Source organism: Leucoraja erinacea, chromosome 10, assembly GCF_028641065.1.
Source record: "Leucoraja erinacea ecotype New England chromosome 10, Leri_hhj_1, whole genome shotgun sequence".
NCBI classification, from domain to species: domain Eukaryota; kingdom Metazoa; phylum Chordata; class Chondrichthyes; order Rajiformes; family Rajidae; genus Leucoraja; species Leucoraja erinaceus.
The window spans coordinates 41,873,026-41,889,264 of NC_073386.1; the positions used below are offsets into that span (position 1 = coordinate 41,873,026).

General features: G+C 47.5%; 1 protein-coding gene across 1 annotated transcript; it reads right to left on the bottom strand.

Moving 5' to 3' along the window:
* Positions 1-1,057: 1,057 nt before the first annotated feature.
* Positions 1,058-15,050, bottom strand: serpinc1 (serpin peptidase inhibitor, clade C (antithrombin), member 1). The gene is made up of 7 exons (XM_055642034.1): positions 14,625-15,050; positions 12,491-12,887; positions 11,542-11,757; positions 10,020-10,157; positions 4,207-4,600; positions 3,295-3,359; positions 1,058-1,332 (listed from the first exon to the last, which is right to left on the bottom strand). The coding sequence occupies exons 2-7, from the start codon at positions 12,884-12,886 to the stop codon at positions 1,138-1,140; spliced, it is 1,404 nt and encodes a 467-aa protein (XP_055498009.1). The 5' UTR covers position 12,887; positions 14,625-15,050; the 3' UTR covers positions 1,058-1,137.
* Between the last annotated feature and the right edge of the window lie 1,189 nt (positions 15,051-16,239).

Here is a 16,239-nt window from a genome sequence, read left to right on the forward strand (position 1 = left end):
TTTTTGAGATCTCTATTGGCAACATGCATTACTTCCCACATCTCTGCAATAAAATCTATTCTCACCAAATCTGCGGACCATCTACAATCTAAAGTATCCTCCTCTCTTTCACTCACACGACCAAGGTTTGGGTTTTATTCTCCCTGTTCCAAGCCAGTATTTCCAGCATTGAAGCTGTCCTTACATGGTGGGCCACCGGTTTTGTTCCAGACGTTCAATTATGGGTGGACAAATTATGGTGGACAGAGCAAACCATGCATGGATTTTCTTGCAGAATCTTTGTAAGAGTGTAACATCGCCATCAACTGCTGGGAACCCTCGTCTCAAACGTGCTCAGAATGGGGGATGTGTGCCCAGAACAACACTGGGAACCAGTTTGTCACAAGCACACGGAAGCCATTGCAAATGGCAGGCACCTCGAACAACTTCAGCCAACTCTTGCCCCATCTGCAGGAGAGCCTCCACAGAACTGGAGTGGAAGCAAGTCTTCTTCGATCCTCAGTGACTGGGCGAAGATGGAGAAGAGGAAAAGACAATGCAATCGTACTTCAGAAGCAAAGCAAGAAATAGAAACATAGAAATTAGGTGCAGGAGTAGGCCATTCGGCCCTTCGAGCCTGCACCGCCATTCAATATGATCATGGCTGATCATCCAACTCAGTATCCCGTACCTGCCTTCTCTCCATACCCCCTGATCCCCTTAGCCACAAGGGCCACATCTAACTCCCTCTTAAATATAGCCAATGAACTGGCCTCAACTACCCTCTGTGGCAGAGAGTTCCAGAGATTCACCACTCTCTGTGTGAAAAAGTTCTTCTCATTTCGGTTTTAAAGGATTTCCCCTTTATCCTTAATACTCAGCAGGTCAGGCGGCATCTCCGCAGATGAATTATTAACTCTCTCCACAGGTGCTTTCCAACTTGCTTGAGCATTTCCAGCTTTGTGTTTTATTTCAGGTTTGCAGCAACTGCAGTATTTTGCTTTCCGATTATATTTGTTCACTGTGAGATGCTGTTGAATGCCCCCGAGGTTTGAAAGAAGTGACAGCAAAGTCTATCTTTCTTAATTTCTTTTAATAAGATAACAACCCCGTAAGCACATGATTAATTTTGTGTTATTGCCATAACAACAGAGCCATTCACTCCCCTCGTGGCTGTGGGGGACTGCAGGGGTCAGATACTCTCCCTATGAAGATGATAGCGTTGATGCCGACTTCCCGAATCAGCAGGATGAAAGGCCGGTTGGCATTGAAGATCTCCAGGTTTGGCCGCAACGAACGCCCCATTAACATCACGGCCGTGGCTGATGCAGCTTTGCTGCCCTCCTCGTTCACCTGCCAGCAAAGTGCCCATGTCAGTCCAACCCAACACAACAACGCAGAACCCCCCTCAAACCCTCCCAGGGCAGGGGCATACGGTTGGATTGGCAATTATACAATGCAACACAGCCTTTACACTGCACAGTCACCCATTCCTTCTCTCCAGAGATGCTGCCTGTCCCGCTGAGTTACTGCAGCATTTTGTGTCTACCTTCGATTTAAACCAGCATCTGCAGTTCTTTCCTCCTAGATAATCACAACATGTTGTGAAAACCCTGCTACACTGCAAAAAAAAGGCAGGGACAGCAAAGTCAGATACAGAGTAAAACTCTCTGCACTGTCCCATCACACACTCCCCAAGCAAGGACAGCATGAGTTACATACAGAGTCAAGCTCCCTCTACTCTGTCCCATAATAAATGCCTTCTACACCACTTGCTTTTCAGACATATTTATGTTGAGCAGATCTGACTCCAACATTGACCCTTTATTGGTATTGTGTTTTTGTCATGTGTACAGCGATACAGTGAAAATCTTTGATTTGTGTGCTATCCAGGCAGATCTTAACCACATATCACATCAGGTAGTTCAAAAGAAAAAATAAGCACATTTTAAAGTTAAATGCAGAATTTAGTTACAACTACAGAGAAAGTGCAGATTTAAAAAAAAAACATAAGGGGCTGAAAAGAGGTAGATTGAGAGTTTGGGAATATATCCGTAGTTTACGAGAGGTCTGCTCAAGTTCCTGATGACATCAGGGAAGAAACTGTTCTTGAACATTTAAACAAAATTTGAACATGTGCATGGACAGGAAAGGTTTAGCGGGAAATGGGCCAAATGCACACAAATGGTGTCAGCTCAGGAAGACACCTCAGTCAGCATGGCCTAATTGGACTGAAGGGTCTATTTTCATGCTGTATAATTCTACCTCCTTAATAATGGATTCAAGCATTTACAACCGACAGGTTTCATGCTGACTGATCTATAGTTACAGGCCTGCATTGGTGCCTGGCCTGGGCAATCAGTAAAACACAAGAAAAATAAAGTTTAAAAAAAGAAAATAGTATAGAGTGCACAACCTTCCATCAGACTGTCTAGACCAGGTAGAGTCTGATTCAAGACGGAGTAAAGCAGCAAGCGATGCTCTTGCACAGATTAGTTACGGAGATAATGCTCTCTCTGATTTGTCAGACTAAAAGAGGCTCGGACTATGAGATAGGAATTCAACAATTCCATCGCACCCTGACCTCTCTGTCTTTGGCATCCTAACTGCATCAACGCAGCCCAATGAAAGTGTGAGGAGCAGCACCTCACATTCCCACTGTGCATGTGACAGTCCTCAGGATCCAGTTATTTTACTTAACCCACTTTCAGGGATCAGAGTTCTGAATGGGATTTGAATGTATAAACAAGCTAAATTGGATTACTTTGCAATACAGGCAACTCCTGCGATGGGTGATGATTCTGTGGAATTCATTGCCACATACGGCTATGGAGGCCAAGTCAATGGATATTTTTAAGGCAGATTGATAGATTCATGATTAGCTGTCAGGGGTAATGGGGAAAAGGCAGGAGAATGGGGTGGAGAGAGAAAGAATAGCTCAGCCATGCTTGAATGGCGTAGTAGACTTCATGGGCCAAATGATCTAATTCTGCTCTTATAACTTGCAAACGTATATTGTTATATATATATTATACATTATATATGACATAATATACATTATATTATAACTGATCATTGTCTAATTGGAATATTACAGTGGGATATGGGACAGAGACTTTCCAACTGTGGCCACGAATATTTGTACAGCAGAGAGTTATAAATATGCAGTAAAGCAGAACGTAAGTGGTTGCATCCAAGAAAGGCATGCAAGCAAGAGGGTTTCAATATACTTTTCAGCTGCAATGTTACATTTCTATAGAGCAACTGTCAGGCCAACTTAAGGCTCATTAACAAGTAAGAACTAAAACAACATACCTCCAAGAAGGCTTTGTGAAATGCATCAGAGACGTAAAGATCAGTGTGCATTCCTTCAACTATTCCTGTAAGATAAACACAGTCAGCCTTCCCCCAATCGGACATAGTGCGCAGTAAGTTGTAAAAGCAAACACCAATGGTTTGAGACAGTCCACAGGCTCCACACTGCTGTAAAACCTAAAGCAACAAGGTCGTTCTCACCCACTATGTGCATGGCTGAATGTGGTTCATGACGGCATGGTTCAAAGCTTTGGTTAGTTTGGCCTGGTGAGGGTGGGGAAGAAGGAGCCATTTTGTGGAGGGGTGCAGAGATAACAAATGGGCTCAGGAGTGACCTGACAAAGGAAACTAAATGGATGGAGGTACAATGGAGTAATACAGAGCTGCAAATGGTGAATCTTGATCAAAAGAAGAACTCAGACCGTCAGGCAGCATCAATAGGGTACAGGGATAGATGATGTTTTGGTTTGGAACCCTTTTACAGATGGAGATGTCAGGAGAGGAGGGAGAGAGATGGGGTGGAGGTTGGGGAGTGAGACGGGGTGGAGATTAGAGAGGGAGATGGAGTGAAGGCTACTGAGGGAAATGGGGTGGAGGTCAGGGAGATAAATGAAGGGAATGGAGGAAGATGGGATGGAGGGTGGGAGGGAGAAAAAGGAGATCGGAGAAAGGAAGAGCAAGGATAGAAATGTTGGACGGTTAGACAGAACAAAGGATAGGGATGCACGGAAAGGGAAGAGAACAAATTGGAGAGAATGATTGAAGTGGGGTAAAGGTGGGAAGCCTGAAATCAGGCAGTTGCAATTGTGATGGTGAATGGGAGGGTATTTGCAAGATGGGAGATGGGAGATGGGAGAACTGGGTGATGAGTGTAATGGAGTGAGTGGCGTGAGATGGTAGCAGGAGTTATACCTGGAAGACTGGCCTTCTCTGCGTTGAACAGGTCCACCAGGCCCATCTGCTTCAGCATGTTGGTCAGACTGAAGGTGTCCTCGATTTGGAAGCGGGGAAGGGAGAGCTCCACCTCCACTGCGCTCAGCTTGCTGAGCCAACTCACCACCTTCTCGTGGGTCAACCGGCTCTCGATCTCCTGCAGGTTGCCTCCTGCCATGGGCAGCAACAGGACCATGGACACATCGTCGCCTTTGTACGGGAGCTCAATCATCTTCATTTTGTCTGCTGGGAACTTGGCATAACGGAAGGAACCCTGTTGCTGCATCATCGGGACCTGGCACTGGCTGTTAGCTGCCTTCTCAAAGGTCCTCTGCGAAGTCATGTCCACCTCAAACATGGATTTCCACAGGCCCTGCACAGACACATTCATTATTCTTCTCTCTGACCTGCAGGCGTATCATGAGAGTTTAAAAAAATCAAACCAAGAGAGCAACTTGTTTAAGGCAATACGACGACAAGTGACCATAGACCTGTCCAAGAGGATGGCTTTAGGGAGCAATGAACTCAGTGCTCGGGACTCAGGTTGCTGCTGGCTGCCAGAGTGGGAACTGAGGAGAGCAGAAGATGGGCACATACCACAGAGGGAACAGGTTACAGAGATGGTCGTGAAACATGGAGTTACGGCAAAATATTTCCTTCTGCCGCATCCTCCGAGATCCATGAACCTTTCCAGTCACCTGGACCTTTGATGTCCTTTGCATTCATGTTCTTTGGCTCGATGTAGGCCAGGAACCATAGGTTGGCCAGTCCAGGCAGATCTCTGCCACAGAGCGGGTTAACGCGAGGGGCTACGGCTGGGTCCTCAGGGAGAGCACCTTCTAACCAAAACCCAGTTTATGTGATCCCCTCTATCACTGTTCATTCTGTGAAATATATAGGATGGGGAAAAAGGGAGCCGAGAGCTGAAGGAGTCATGTATAAGAAATGAATCGACAAGGGAATGCTGGCCTTTATGTTAAGGTAGGGCAGTGGATGTTGTCACATGGATTTTAGTAGGGTATTTGATAAAGTCCCCCACGGTAGGATGATCCTGAAGCTGAAGATGGACATGATTAACAGTGACTTCATCAGATGAATTTAGAACTGGTTTACTGGTAAAAAATAAATGGTTGTGGTGGAAGGACTATATTCAGGCCGGTTGTCTGTGTATTTCCGTGTGGAGTTCCGTGGGAACGAGTGGAGTTCCGCAGAAATCTGTGCTGGAACCTCTACTATTTGTGATATACATAAATGACATGGATGTAAACAAAGGCAGGTTGGCTAGTAGGTTTTCAGATGGCAGCAAGATTTTAGGATTTGCAGACTGTGAGGAATGTTGTCAAAGTATACAGCGGGATATAGATCAGCTACAGAAATGGCCGAAGAAATGGCAGATGGAGTTTAATCTGAGCAAATATGAGGTGTTGCACTTTGGGAGGTAAAATGTAAGGGGAGAATATACAATAAATGGCATGGCCCTTAACAGCATTGATGTACAGAGATATTGGGGTGTAAGTCCATAACACCCTGAAAGTGGCAACAAAAGTCGATCGAGTGGTATAGGCACACGGTATGCTTGCATTCTTAGATTAGGGCATTGTATAAGAGTCAGGAAGTTATGATGCAGCTTTGGAAGACTTTGATAGGTGGCATTTGGATTATAACGTGCCGTTCTAGTTGCCCCATTAGAGGGAGGATGTGGAGGCTCTAAAAAGGGTGCAGAATTATGCCTGGATTGGAGGCTATTAGCTACAGGGAGAGGTTGGACTTGGATTGTTTTCTCTGAAATGCCAGAGGATGCGGAAGACTTGATTTAAGTTTTTTTTAATTATGAGAGGCATAGATGGGGTAGACGGCCAGAATCTTTTTCCCAAGGTGGGAAATCCAATAACAAAGGACTTAACTTTAAGCTGAGAGAGGAAAATTTAAAGGACGTGTTCTGTGCAAGTTTTTTTTACACTGAGGGTGGCGTCTGGAATGTGCTGCTGGGAATGGTGGTGGAGGCAGACACAATAGTGACGGTTAAGCAGTTAAGAACATTTATGAAGCATTTAGATAGATAAATGCAGAGGATAGAGGGATAGGGGCCGAATTCAGGCGTGGGACTAGTGTAAATGGGGCATGTTTGTTGGTGTGGGCGAGTTGGGCCGAAGGGCCTGTTTCTGCGCTCTCTGACTATGACTGAGGCTGTGAGATAGGTACATGGATATGCGTGGAAAGGAGAGATATGGATCACGTGCAGTCTGAGGAGATTAATTTAACTTGTTATCATGTCTGGCATGGACATTGTGATCCAACGGGCCAATTCCTGCACTGTACTGTTCTGTGATCTGAGTAGAAGAATAAAGAAATCTTTATATTCAATATTCAGGAGGGATAGACAGAAAGGAAAAGGAGGTGGGGTAGCGGTGCTGGTTAGAGAGGAGATTAACGCAATGGAAAGGAAGGACATTAGCATGGAGGATGTGAAATCGATATGGGTAGAGCTGCGAAACACTAAGGGGCAGAAAACGCTAGTGGGTGTTGTGTATAGGCCACCCAACAGTAGTAGTGGAGTTGGGGATTGCATCAAACAGGAAATTAGAAATGCGTGCAACAAAGGTAAAACAGTTATAATGGGTGACTTCAATCTACATATAGATTGGGCAAATCAAATTGGCAGGGGTGCTGAGGAAGAGGATTTCTTGGAATGCATGCGGGATAGTTTTCTAAACCAACATGTAGAGGAACCAACGAGAGAGCAGGCTATTTTAGACTAGGTGTTGAGTGATGAGGAAGGGTTAGTTAGCAGTCTTGCGTGGCCCCTTGGGCAAGAGTGACCATAATATGGTTGAGTTCTTCATTAGGGTGGAGAGCGACATTGTTAATTCAGAAACAAGGATTCTGAACTTAAACAAAGGTAACTTTGAGGGTATGAGACGTGAATTGGCCAAGATTGACTGGCAATTGATTCTTAAAAGGTTGGCGGTGGATATGCAATGGAACACATTTAAAGACTGCATGGATGAACTACAACAATTGTTCATCCCAGTCTGGCAAAAGAATAAATTGGGGAAGGTAGTGCATCCGTGGATAACTAGGGAAATCAAGGATAGTATCAAAACAAAAGATGAAGCGTACAAATTAGCCAGAAAAAGCAGCCTGCCAGAGGACTGGGAGAAATTCAGAGTCCAACAGAGGAGGACAAAGGACTTAATTAGGAAAGGGAAAATAGATTATGAAAGAAAACTGGCAGGGAACATAAAAACTGACTACAAATGTATTTATAGATATGTGAAGAGAAAGAGATTAGTTAAAACAAATGTAGCTTCTTTGCAGTCAGAAACAGGTGAATTGATCATGGGGAACAAGGACATGGCAGACCAATTGAATAACTACTTTGGTTCCGTCTTCACTAAGGAAGACATAAATAATCTGCCGGAAATAGCAGGGGACCGCGGGTCAAATGAGATGGAGGAACTGAGTGAAATCCAGGTTAGCCAGGAAGTGGTGTTAGGTAAATTGAATGGATTAAAGGCCGATAAATCCCCAGGGCCAGATAGGCTGCATCCCAGAGTACTTAAGGAAGTAGCCCCAGAAAGTGGATGCATTAGTGATAATTTTTCAAAACTCTTTAGATTCTGGAGTAGTTCCTGAGGATTGGAGGGTAGCTAATGTAACCCCACTTTTTAAAAAAGGGGGAGGGAAAATATGGAATTACAGACCAGTTAGTCTAACATCGGTAGTGAGGAAATTGCTAGTCAGTTATTAAAAATGGAATAGCAGCACATTGGGAAAGTGGTGAAATCATTGGACAAAGTTAGCATGGATTTACGAAAGGTAAATTATGTCTGACGAATCTTATAGAATTTTTCGAGGATGTAACGTAGAGTGGATAACGGAGAACCAGTGGATGTGGTGTATCTGGCTTTCGACAAGGTCCCACATAAGAGATTAGTATACAAACTTAAAGCACACGGTATTTGGAGTTCAGTATTGATGTGATAGATAGAGGATGTGTAGATAGAGATAGATGGATAGAGAACTGGCTGGCAAACAGGAAGCAAAGCGTAGGAGTAAACGGGTCCTTTTCAGATTGGTAGACAGTGACTAGTGGGGTACCGCAAGGCTCAGTGCTGGGGCCCCAGCTATTTACAATATATATTAATGATTTGGACGAGGGAATTGAATGCAACATCTCCAAGTTTGCGGATAACATGAAGCTGGGGGCAGTGTTAGCTGTGAGGAGGATGCTAGGAGGCTGCAAGGTGATTTGGATAGGCTGGGTGAGTGGGCAAATGCATGGCAGATGCAGTTTAATGTGGATAAATGTGAGGTTATCCACTTTGGTGGCAAAAACAGGAAAGTAGACTATTACCTAAATGGTGGCCGATTAGGGAAAGGGGAGATGCAACGAGACCTGGGTGTCATGGTACACCAGTCATTGAAAGTAGGCATGCAGGTGCAGCAGGCAGTGAAGAAAGCGAATGGTATGTTGGCATTCATAGCAAAAGGATTTGAGTATAGGAGCAGGGAGATTCTACTGCAGTTGTACAAGGTCTTGGTGAGACCACACCTGGAGTATTGCGTACAGTTTTGGTCTCCAAATCTGAGGAAAGACATTCTTGCCATAGAGGGAGTACAGAGAAAGTTCACCAGACTGATTCCTGGGATGTCAGGACTTTCATATGAAGAAAGACTGGATAGACTCGGCTTGTACTCGCTAGAATTTAGAAGATTGAGGGGGTATCTTATAGAAACTTACAAAATTCTTAAAGGGTTGGACAGGCTAGATGCAGGAAGATTGTTCCCGATGTTGGGGAAGTCCAGGACAAGGGATCACAGTTTAAGGATAAAGGGGAAATCCTTTAGGACCGAGATGAGAAAAACATTTTTCACACAGTGGTGAATCTGTGAATTCTCTGCCATAGAATGTAGTTGAAGCTAGTTCATTGGCTATATTTAAGAGGGAGTTAGATGTGGCCCTTGTGGCTAAAGGGATCGGGGGGTATGGAGAGAAGGCAGGTACAGGATACTGAGTTGGACGATACATGAAATTTTCGATCTTTCCCATAGATACAAAATGCTTCTGAAGGGTTTCGACCCACCCTTTCCTTCTCTCCAGCTGGTCGTGCTGAGTTTATCCAGCATTTTCTGTCGATCCGGCTAGAAACATAACCAGTCTGTGATGCTGGACATGTTTGGTGGAAGTGACTGCATGTTGAACTCTATCAGAGTATCCAGATATAATGGCTTACCCCTTCTTAAACTGTAGCCCTTGGTTCTAGACTACCCCAACATTGGGAACACGTTTCCTGCCTCTAGCGTGTCCAAACCCTTAATAGTCTTATATGTCTCAATAAGATCCCGTCTCATCCTTCTAAACTCTAGTTTGGAAGAAGGAAGCGAGACCCCATTGAACATACACATTTCTATTTAGTGAGGAAGCCAACACTGCACACACTACTTCAACTGCAGTCACACCAAGAGGCTATGTAAAGATGGTGCAGGGAAAGGGTGGTGAACTAGCAGACCCAAAATGAATTTGTTGAGTGGCAAAACTGGTTCAAATGTTTCCTTCTGTTTCAGTGCCTTGTGCTACTTTATTATGTTCACCTTGTTAGAACTATGGAATTTGGTTCGAGCCTGTCCAGGAAACATCTGGAACAAAACAACAGTTACTGAGAGCTGACATAAGAGATCTCTGGCTCTTTCAACTCCTGAGAAAGCCTGGAAGATCTCATATCCCTCAACAATCAGAGACACAGGGGTCTGGGGAGGTCAGCAGGTATGCTGGAGATGGGTGAACTCACCTTAAAATAGATGGTATTGATGATGACCAAGGTGGTGAAGGGAGTTATTGCATCTGGAGGGATGACTCCCTTGATAAGACCTTCAGTCTTATTGGCCACCCAAGCGTTAATGAAGTTCCTGGCAATCTTGGGCTTCTCCTACCAAAGAAAGACCATAATTACTTTCTGTGTTCAACTGCCTCAAGTCGTCCCTATGCCTCGCAGCCGGAGGAGACGTTTTGCTGTGGGTTAGTCATTGTTTATCAGGAGGGAAGCATAATCTATGCACAGCAAGGTCCCACAGGATTTTACACAATGGTTGAGGTATTGTAGCAGGCTGCCACCCCCCCCTTCCCCCTCCCCCTCCCCTTAACACATAATATCTATGCAAGATAATAGATGTGGTCCTGTTGATATGGTTCCTAGGACAACAGCCCAAGGATTATCCTGGCAATGGCAGGAGCACCTCTTAATGGACCTCTCGCAAATTGACTGCCAAATCTCCCAGGGAGGAGCAGAGGCTCTTCAGGCTTTTCCTCAACACAGTGGTCCACAGAAGGGAGGTGAGTTTTGGCGGCACGACTCACCCGTTGCAGCGGCCCCTACGGCCCGTCTGTCTTTTTTTATTTTTTGTCTAGTTGAATGTAGTGTTGGTGTTTTTTAAAATACTGGTTTTAAATGTGTATATGGTGGGGGGGAGAAACTGTTTAAAATCTCTTCCCTGTCCGGGAGACCCGACATTTTCCCTGTCGAGTCTCCGTTGTCGTTGGGGCCTAGCACCATGGAGCGGCCTCCAACCTGAACGACCCGGGGGCTCAGGAGACTACAGAGCTGCGGACTCACTATCGTGGGGCTGGCCGGCCTCGGAGCGTGCGAAGCGGTGGTGACTCGCTGCTGCGACTCGACTCCTGGGGCTCGGAGGCTCCAGCAACGCAGCCGCAGGTCCGGTGGACTGGGACATCGGGAGCTCGCGGGTCCGGGGGGGGAGACCGCTTCCCGGAGCTCCCGCAACGCAACATCTCCAGCCCGTGTCGCGAGGTTGGAACGACCCGGAGCGGGGCCGTACATCGCCCGGCACGGCTTCATGGCCGTGGGACATTCCAGCGCCCGCCGGGGGCTCCAACATTGTGACTTTTAGACCGGGAGCGGGGCCGTAAATCGCCCGGCACGGCCTAAAATGACCGTGGGACTTAGCATCGCCCGCCTGGGGCTTGGAAATTGGGAGAGAAATGGAGAACAGTCGATAGAAAAGACTTTGCCTTCCATCACAGTGAATTTCGTTTGAGCCTCACTGAGGAGGCTCAAATGACAATAAATGGTATTGTATTGTATTGTATTGTTTTTCCCACAAACCTCATTCCCACATGTATAGAGTTCTAATCCCACCATTCCTGTCCTCTTTCCTGCCATGGCTTCCTTAGAGCAGTTCTCCTCTTCTTCTCCCCTCTCTTCCACAGTTGCTCTTCCCCTTCCCCATCTCCTTTCCTTCCACTTTCCTGCCATCCATCTCCCTATCCCTCACTCCCGCAATTTCCCCGCTCACCCTGAAGTTGACAGGTATCAGCTTTGCGTTGTACACTGCCTCACTGATGTTCTGGAAGGTTCTGTTGTAGGTCAGCGACTTGTCCCCGAAGAGGCGGTTGGCAGACACCAGTTCCGACGACTTGTTGGCTTTGCGGTAAAGCCGGCAGTTAAGTTTGGCAAAGAAGTAGTGCACTTGGTCCGAGGTCTTTTCTGTGATGGTGTCAAATCTAAAGACCTGGAGAAGGAGGAAAGAAGAAAGGGAGATGGGAGCGGGCAAATGGAAAAGGGAGGGAGGAAAGGGAAGCGGGTGGGGGAGACCTTCATTCATAGGTCTGAAGAAGGGTCTCGACCTGAAACGTCACCTATTCCTTCGCTCCACAGATGCTGCCTCACCCGCTGAGTTTCTCCAGCATTTTTGTCTATCTTTCATTCATAGGCTGTCTGTGTGGAGTTTGCAAGTCCTCCCTGTGACCGTGTGGGCTTCCTCCGGGTGCTTCAGTTCCCTCCCACATACCAAAGACGCGCGGGTTTGTAGGTTAATTGTCCCCTGGGAAATTGTCCCTCAGGTGTAGGGAGTGGATGTGAAAGTGGGATAACCGTATAATTAGTGTCAATGGGTGATTATCAATGGTCAGTGTGGACTAGGTCGACTGAAAGGTCTGTTTCCAGCTGTATCTTTAAACTAAACAGACATTCCATCATCTGCTCCAATATCTCCAGATGCAGCCTGTTGCCAGGTTGTGTATGTTAATGTCACTTCCCAAGTGCAGCACTCCCTTGTTACTGCCCCTCCCACAGTGCGGCCCTCACTCAGTGGTGTGATAGTTGTGTCTGCCAAGAACAAATTGGGTTCAGGAATTGAAGGGACTGGCCCTTCGGCCCAGCAGTACAGGGATTAACATACTCCTACTCCATGCCAATGCCTAAACCCCTCTCCTCTCGCCTCCCTGCGGGTTGTGGGCACTTACCTCCATCAGCTGCTGTAGAGTATCGCCGCAGGCGCCCAGCTTAGTCATGGCGAAGGCGGTGGAGATACTGAGTGGCGACATGAAGATGTTTTCGCCATTGCTCTTCGAGTTGGCAAGGCGTTTATAAAACTCAAAGGCAAACTTGCTGTTGGCCCGAGACAGCTCCCAGACCCGAGGGTTTGTGTTGCCCGGAGGCTTCTTGGCGTTTTGCGGGCCGGCCTTCTGCCGTGTCTCAGTTGGCTGGGCGGCCTTGTCCGGAGTCCGGTACACACACATGGGTTGACCCGGGATGTCCCTCAGTTTGATGTTGCAGTGGGACAACCTGTCTTCATTGGCAGTAGAGGGCTGGGCAGCCCTGACCAACACAGCACAGAGCAGCACACAGAGGAACTTCATCCTACACAGACAAAGCAGGCAAGGGGGAGGTGTACAGGTAGTCATTAATTTCATGGAAACTGGCACATCCATTGTACCTCTGTATAACCTCAGCACACCCATAGAACTTCACTGTAATCATATTGAGATATTTTAAGATGAGGTGGGGAAAGATTTAATAGGAACCTTAACTTTATGGAACCTTTAATAGGCACTTCAACCCATAATGTCTAAAACTTACACAATAATGAAAGGCATAGATAGAGTTGATGTGGAAAGGATGTTTCCACTGGTGGGAGAGTCTAGGACCAGAGGTCAGAGCCTCAGAATTAAAGGGCGCTCTGTTAGAAAGGAGGTGAGGAGGAACTTCTTTAGTCAGAGGGCGGTTAATCTGTAGAACTCGTTTCCACAGAGGGCTGCAGAGGCCGTCAGTGGATATATTTCAGGCAGAGATGGCCAAATTCTTGATTAGAATGGGTGTCAAGGGTTATGTGGAGAAGGCAGGAAAATGGGATTAGGAGGCAGATATCAGCCATGATTGATTGGCAGAGTAGACTCGATGGGCTCCTATAACGTGAATTTGTGAATGTCTGTGCCAAACATGATGTCAATGCATGTCCATGTGCCTTGCCAAAAGTCTTGTAAAGTCTCCATCATTTCTGCCACTAATCCCCACCCCCACAATCAGTACTGAGGGAGCGCCCCATTGTGGGGGCAGTATTGAGGGAGCGCTCCATTGTGGGAGGGGCAGTACTGAGGGAGCGCCCCATTGTGGGGGCAGTATTGCAGTCCATTGAGGGAGCGCTCCATTGTGGGAGGGGCAGTATTGAGGGAGCGCTCCATTGTGGGAGGGGCAGTATTGAGGGAGCGCTCCATTATGGGAGGGGCAGCATTGAGGGAGCGCCCCACTGTGAGAGGAGTGATATTGAGGGAGCGCTCCATTGTGGGAGGGACAGTATTGAGGGAGCGCCGCACTGTGGGAGACAGCAACAGCAGAGGGACTAGCGGGTGCCCCGGGCCGGGGCCCCTCGATCCTCACACTCCCTCTTCCACCGGGACACAGGGCGGCCGGTGAGAGGGAGGTCTTTCTCTGCAGGAGCTTCGACGGGAGGAGGGATCTCCGGAGAGGGCATCCGGCCCAAGACCTCATGTCCACCGAGTTCATCCCTCCCTCCGGCCCCTTCCCCTCCAGCACATTCCTCTCCTCTCCCTATCTTCGCCGTCGATCCCTTGCCCTTTAACCCACCTCCCGATCCCTGCCCCAAACTCCCCCATCAATTTCCCGCGATCCCTTTGCTCCTAATGTGTTCTCCCAATTCCTACTCTCCCCCGACCCCTTCCTCTCCCAATCCCTGCTCTCTCCGATTCCTCCCTCTCAACACATCCCCTCCAATCCCGACTTCGCCAAGACTCCCTTCCTTTCCGCAAACCCTCCCCCTATTCCCGACCTGTCCTAATGTCCTCCTTGCTGCAGTCTCCTGATGCCCTTCCTCAATCCTTCTCTGTCCCTTCCTCTTAGACTCGCCAACCGCGGGCTCCAGAGATGCAGCCTGACCCGCTAAATTGCTTTTTGTGTCTATCTTTGCGTCTCAGGTAGGCGACCAGAGCTGCTCTGAGCCAGGACCTCTCCTCTATGTACAGTCTGCTCCCCAAACCTCTGTACAGAACCGGAGGAGATGTAACCCTCTTCCTCTCGCCTCCCGTCTCTGTCCCAAGTCACGACGCCCCTGGAACCTGGAGCGGGAACTTCCCCGTTTACCTGTGAACGTGGTTCAATCTCACTCCAGCCGTGAAGTTTGAAGTTAAACGCTGAAAAGTTCCCTGAATCAGAATGAGCGCGGAGACAGCTGACAAGTCGACGGGTCCGTGGTTGTGATGCTGACCCCGCAGGTCGCTAGAGATTGCGGAACTTGTGCAAACATCAAAAGCAAACTGCGGGCTGAGTGAAGCTGCACCGCAAACAAGTTTCAACTCGCGTTTAACCCTTACGTCCCGCTCCTCTGACCTCTCCCAGCCGGACAAGGGGTAGCGGAGGAGGAGCCACGGCAAGGATTTGGAAAGTTGCAAGTATCTCTGACCGTACCCTGAGATGGTCTCAGATACTTGCTAGTTTTGGCGCCATTTTCAAGTTCCAGTTATAAGTGCAGGGCTCTTGACCTGACCATAAAGGCCCATTGTCCTGGTGGCGTTGCAGGGTCGGCCTGGCCAAGCGTGGCTGTTGGTGGCCTCCTCCTCCTCCCCCTCCTCCGCCGCTGCCGCCGCTGCGTCTGGTCCATGCGCTCAGCCTCATGGAAAGGCTCCGTGACCCAGGCCCGCTCCACAGCCCAGTCCGTCACTTAAGGCAAACTCCCACACTCCCTTATAGAAACATAGAAATTAGGTGCAGGAGTAGGCCATTCGGCCCTTCGAGCCTGCACCGCCATTCAATATGATCATGGCTGATCATCCAACTCAGTATCCCGTACCTGCCTTCTCTCCATACCCCCTGATCCCCTTAGCCACATCTAACTCCCTCTTAAATATAGCCAATGAACTGGCCTCAACTACCCTCTGTGGCAGAGAGTTCCAGAGATTCACCACTCTCTGCGTGAAAAAAGTTCTTCTCATCTCGGTTTTAAAGGATTTCCCCTTTATCCTTAAGCTGTGACCCCTTGTCCTGGACATCCCTAACATCGGGAACAATCTTCCTGCATCTAGCCTGTCCAACCCCTTAAGAATTTTGTAAGTTTCTATAAGATCCCCCTCTCAATCTTCTAAATTCTAGAGAGTATAAACCAAGTCTATCCAGTCTTTCTTCATAAGACTGTCCTGACATCCCAGGAATCAGTCTGGTGAACCGTCTCTGCCTCCCTCTATGGCAATAATGTCCTTCCTCAGATTTGGAGACCAAAACTGTACGCAATACTCCAGGTGTGGTCTCACCAAGACCCTGTACAACTGCAGTAGAACCTCTCTGCTCCTATACTCAAATCCTTTTGCAATGAAAGCTAACATACCATTCGCTTTCTTTACTGCCTGCTGCACCTGCATGCCTACCTTCAATGACTGGTGTACCATGACACCCAGGTCTCGCTGCGTCTCCCCCTTTCCCAATCGGCCACCATTTAGATAATATTATCCCTATGGACTTCATCTACACTTAGTTTTAATTTAGTTTATTGTCACATGTACTGAGCCACGGTGAAAAGCTTTTTTGTTGGTGTTATCCAGGCAGCGGAATTAATCTGCATGATTACAATTAAGCCTTCACGCTGCCTCGGAAAAAAACATCTAACATAATCAAGGTCCAATCACACCCTGGCCATTCCCTCGTCTCCCATTGGGCAGATTATCAGACTCTTGAACAGACCCCTCATAAACTAAGGATGAATATG

Excerpts from the sequence above, each read along its gene's own strand:
- serpinc1 (XM_055642034.1), bottom strand. The coding sequence starts at position 12,886 with ATGAAGTTCCTCTGTGTGCTGCTCTGTGCTGTGTTGGTCAGGGCTGCC. Across the intron at positions 10,158-11,541 it reads TGATACCTGTCAACTTCAGG|GAGAAGCCCAAGATTGCCAG; the intron begins GTGAGCGGGGAA and ends TTTCTTTGGTAG. Across the intron at positions 4,601-10,019 it reads TCAATACCATCTATTTTAAG|GGCCTGTGGAAATCCATGTT; the intron begins GTGAGTTCACCC and ends GTGTCTGTGCAG.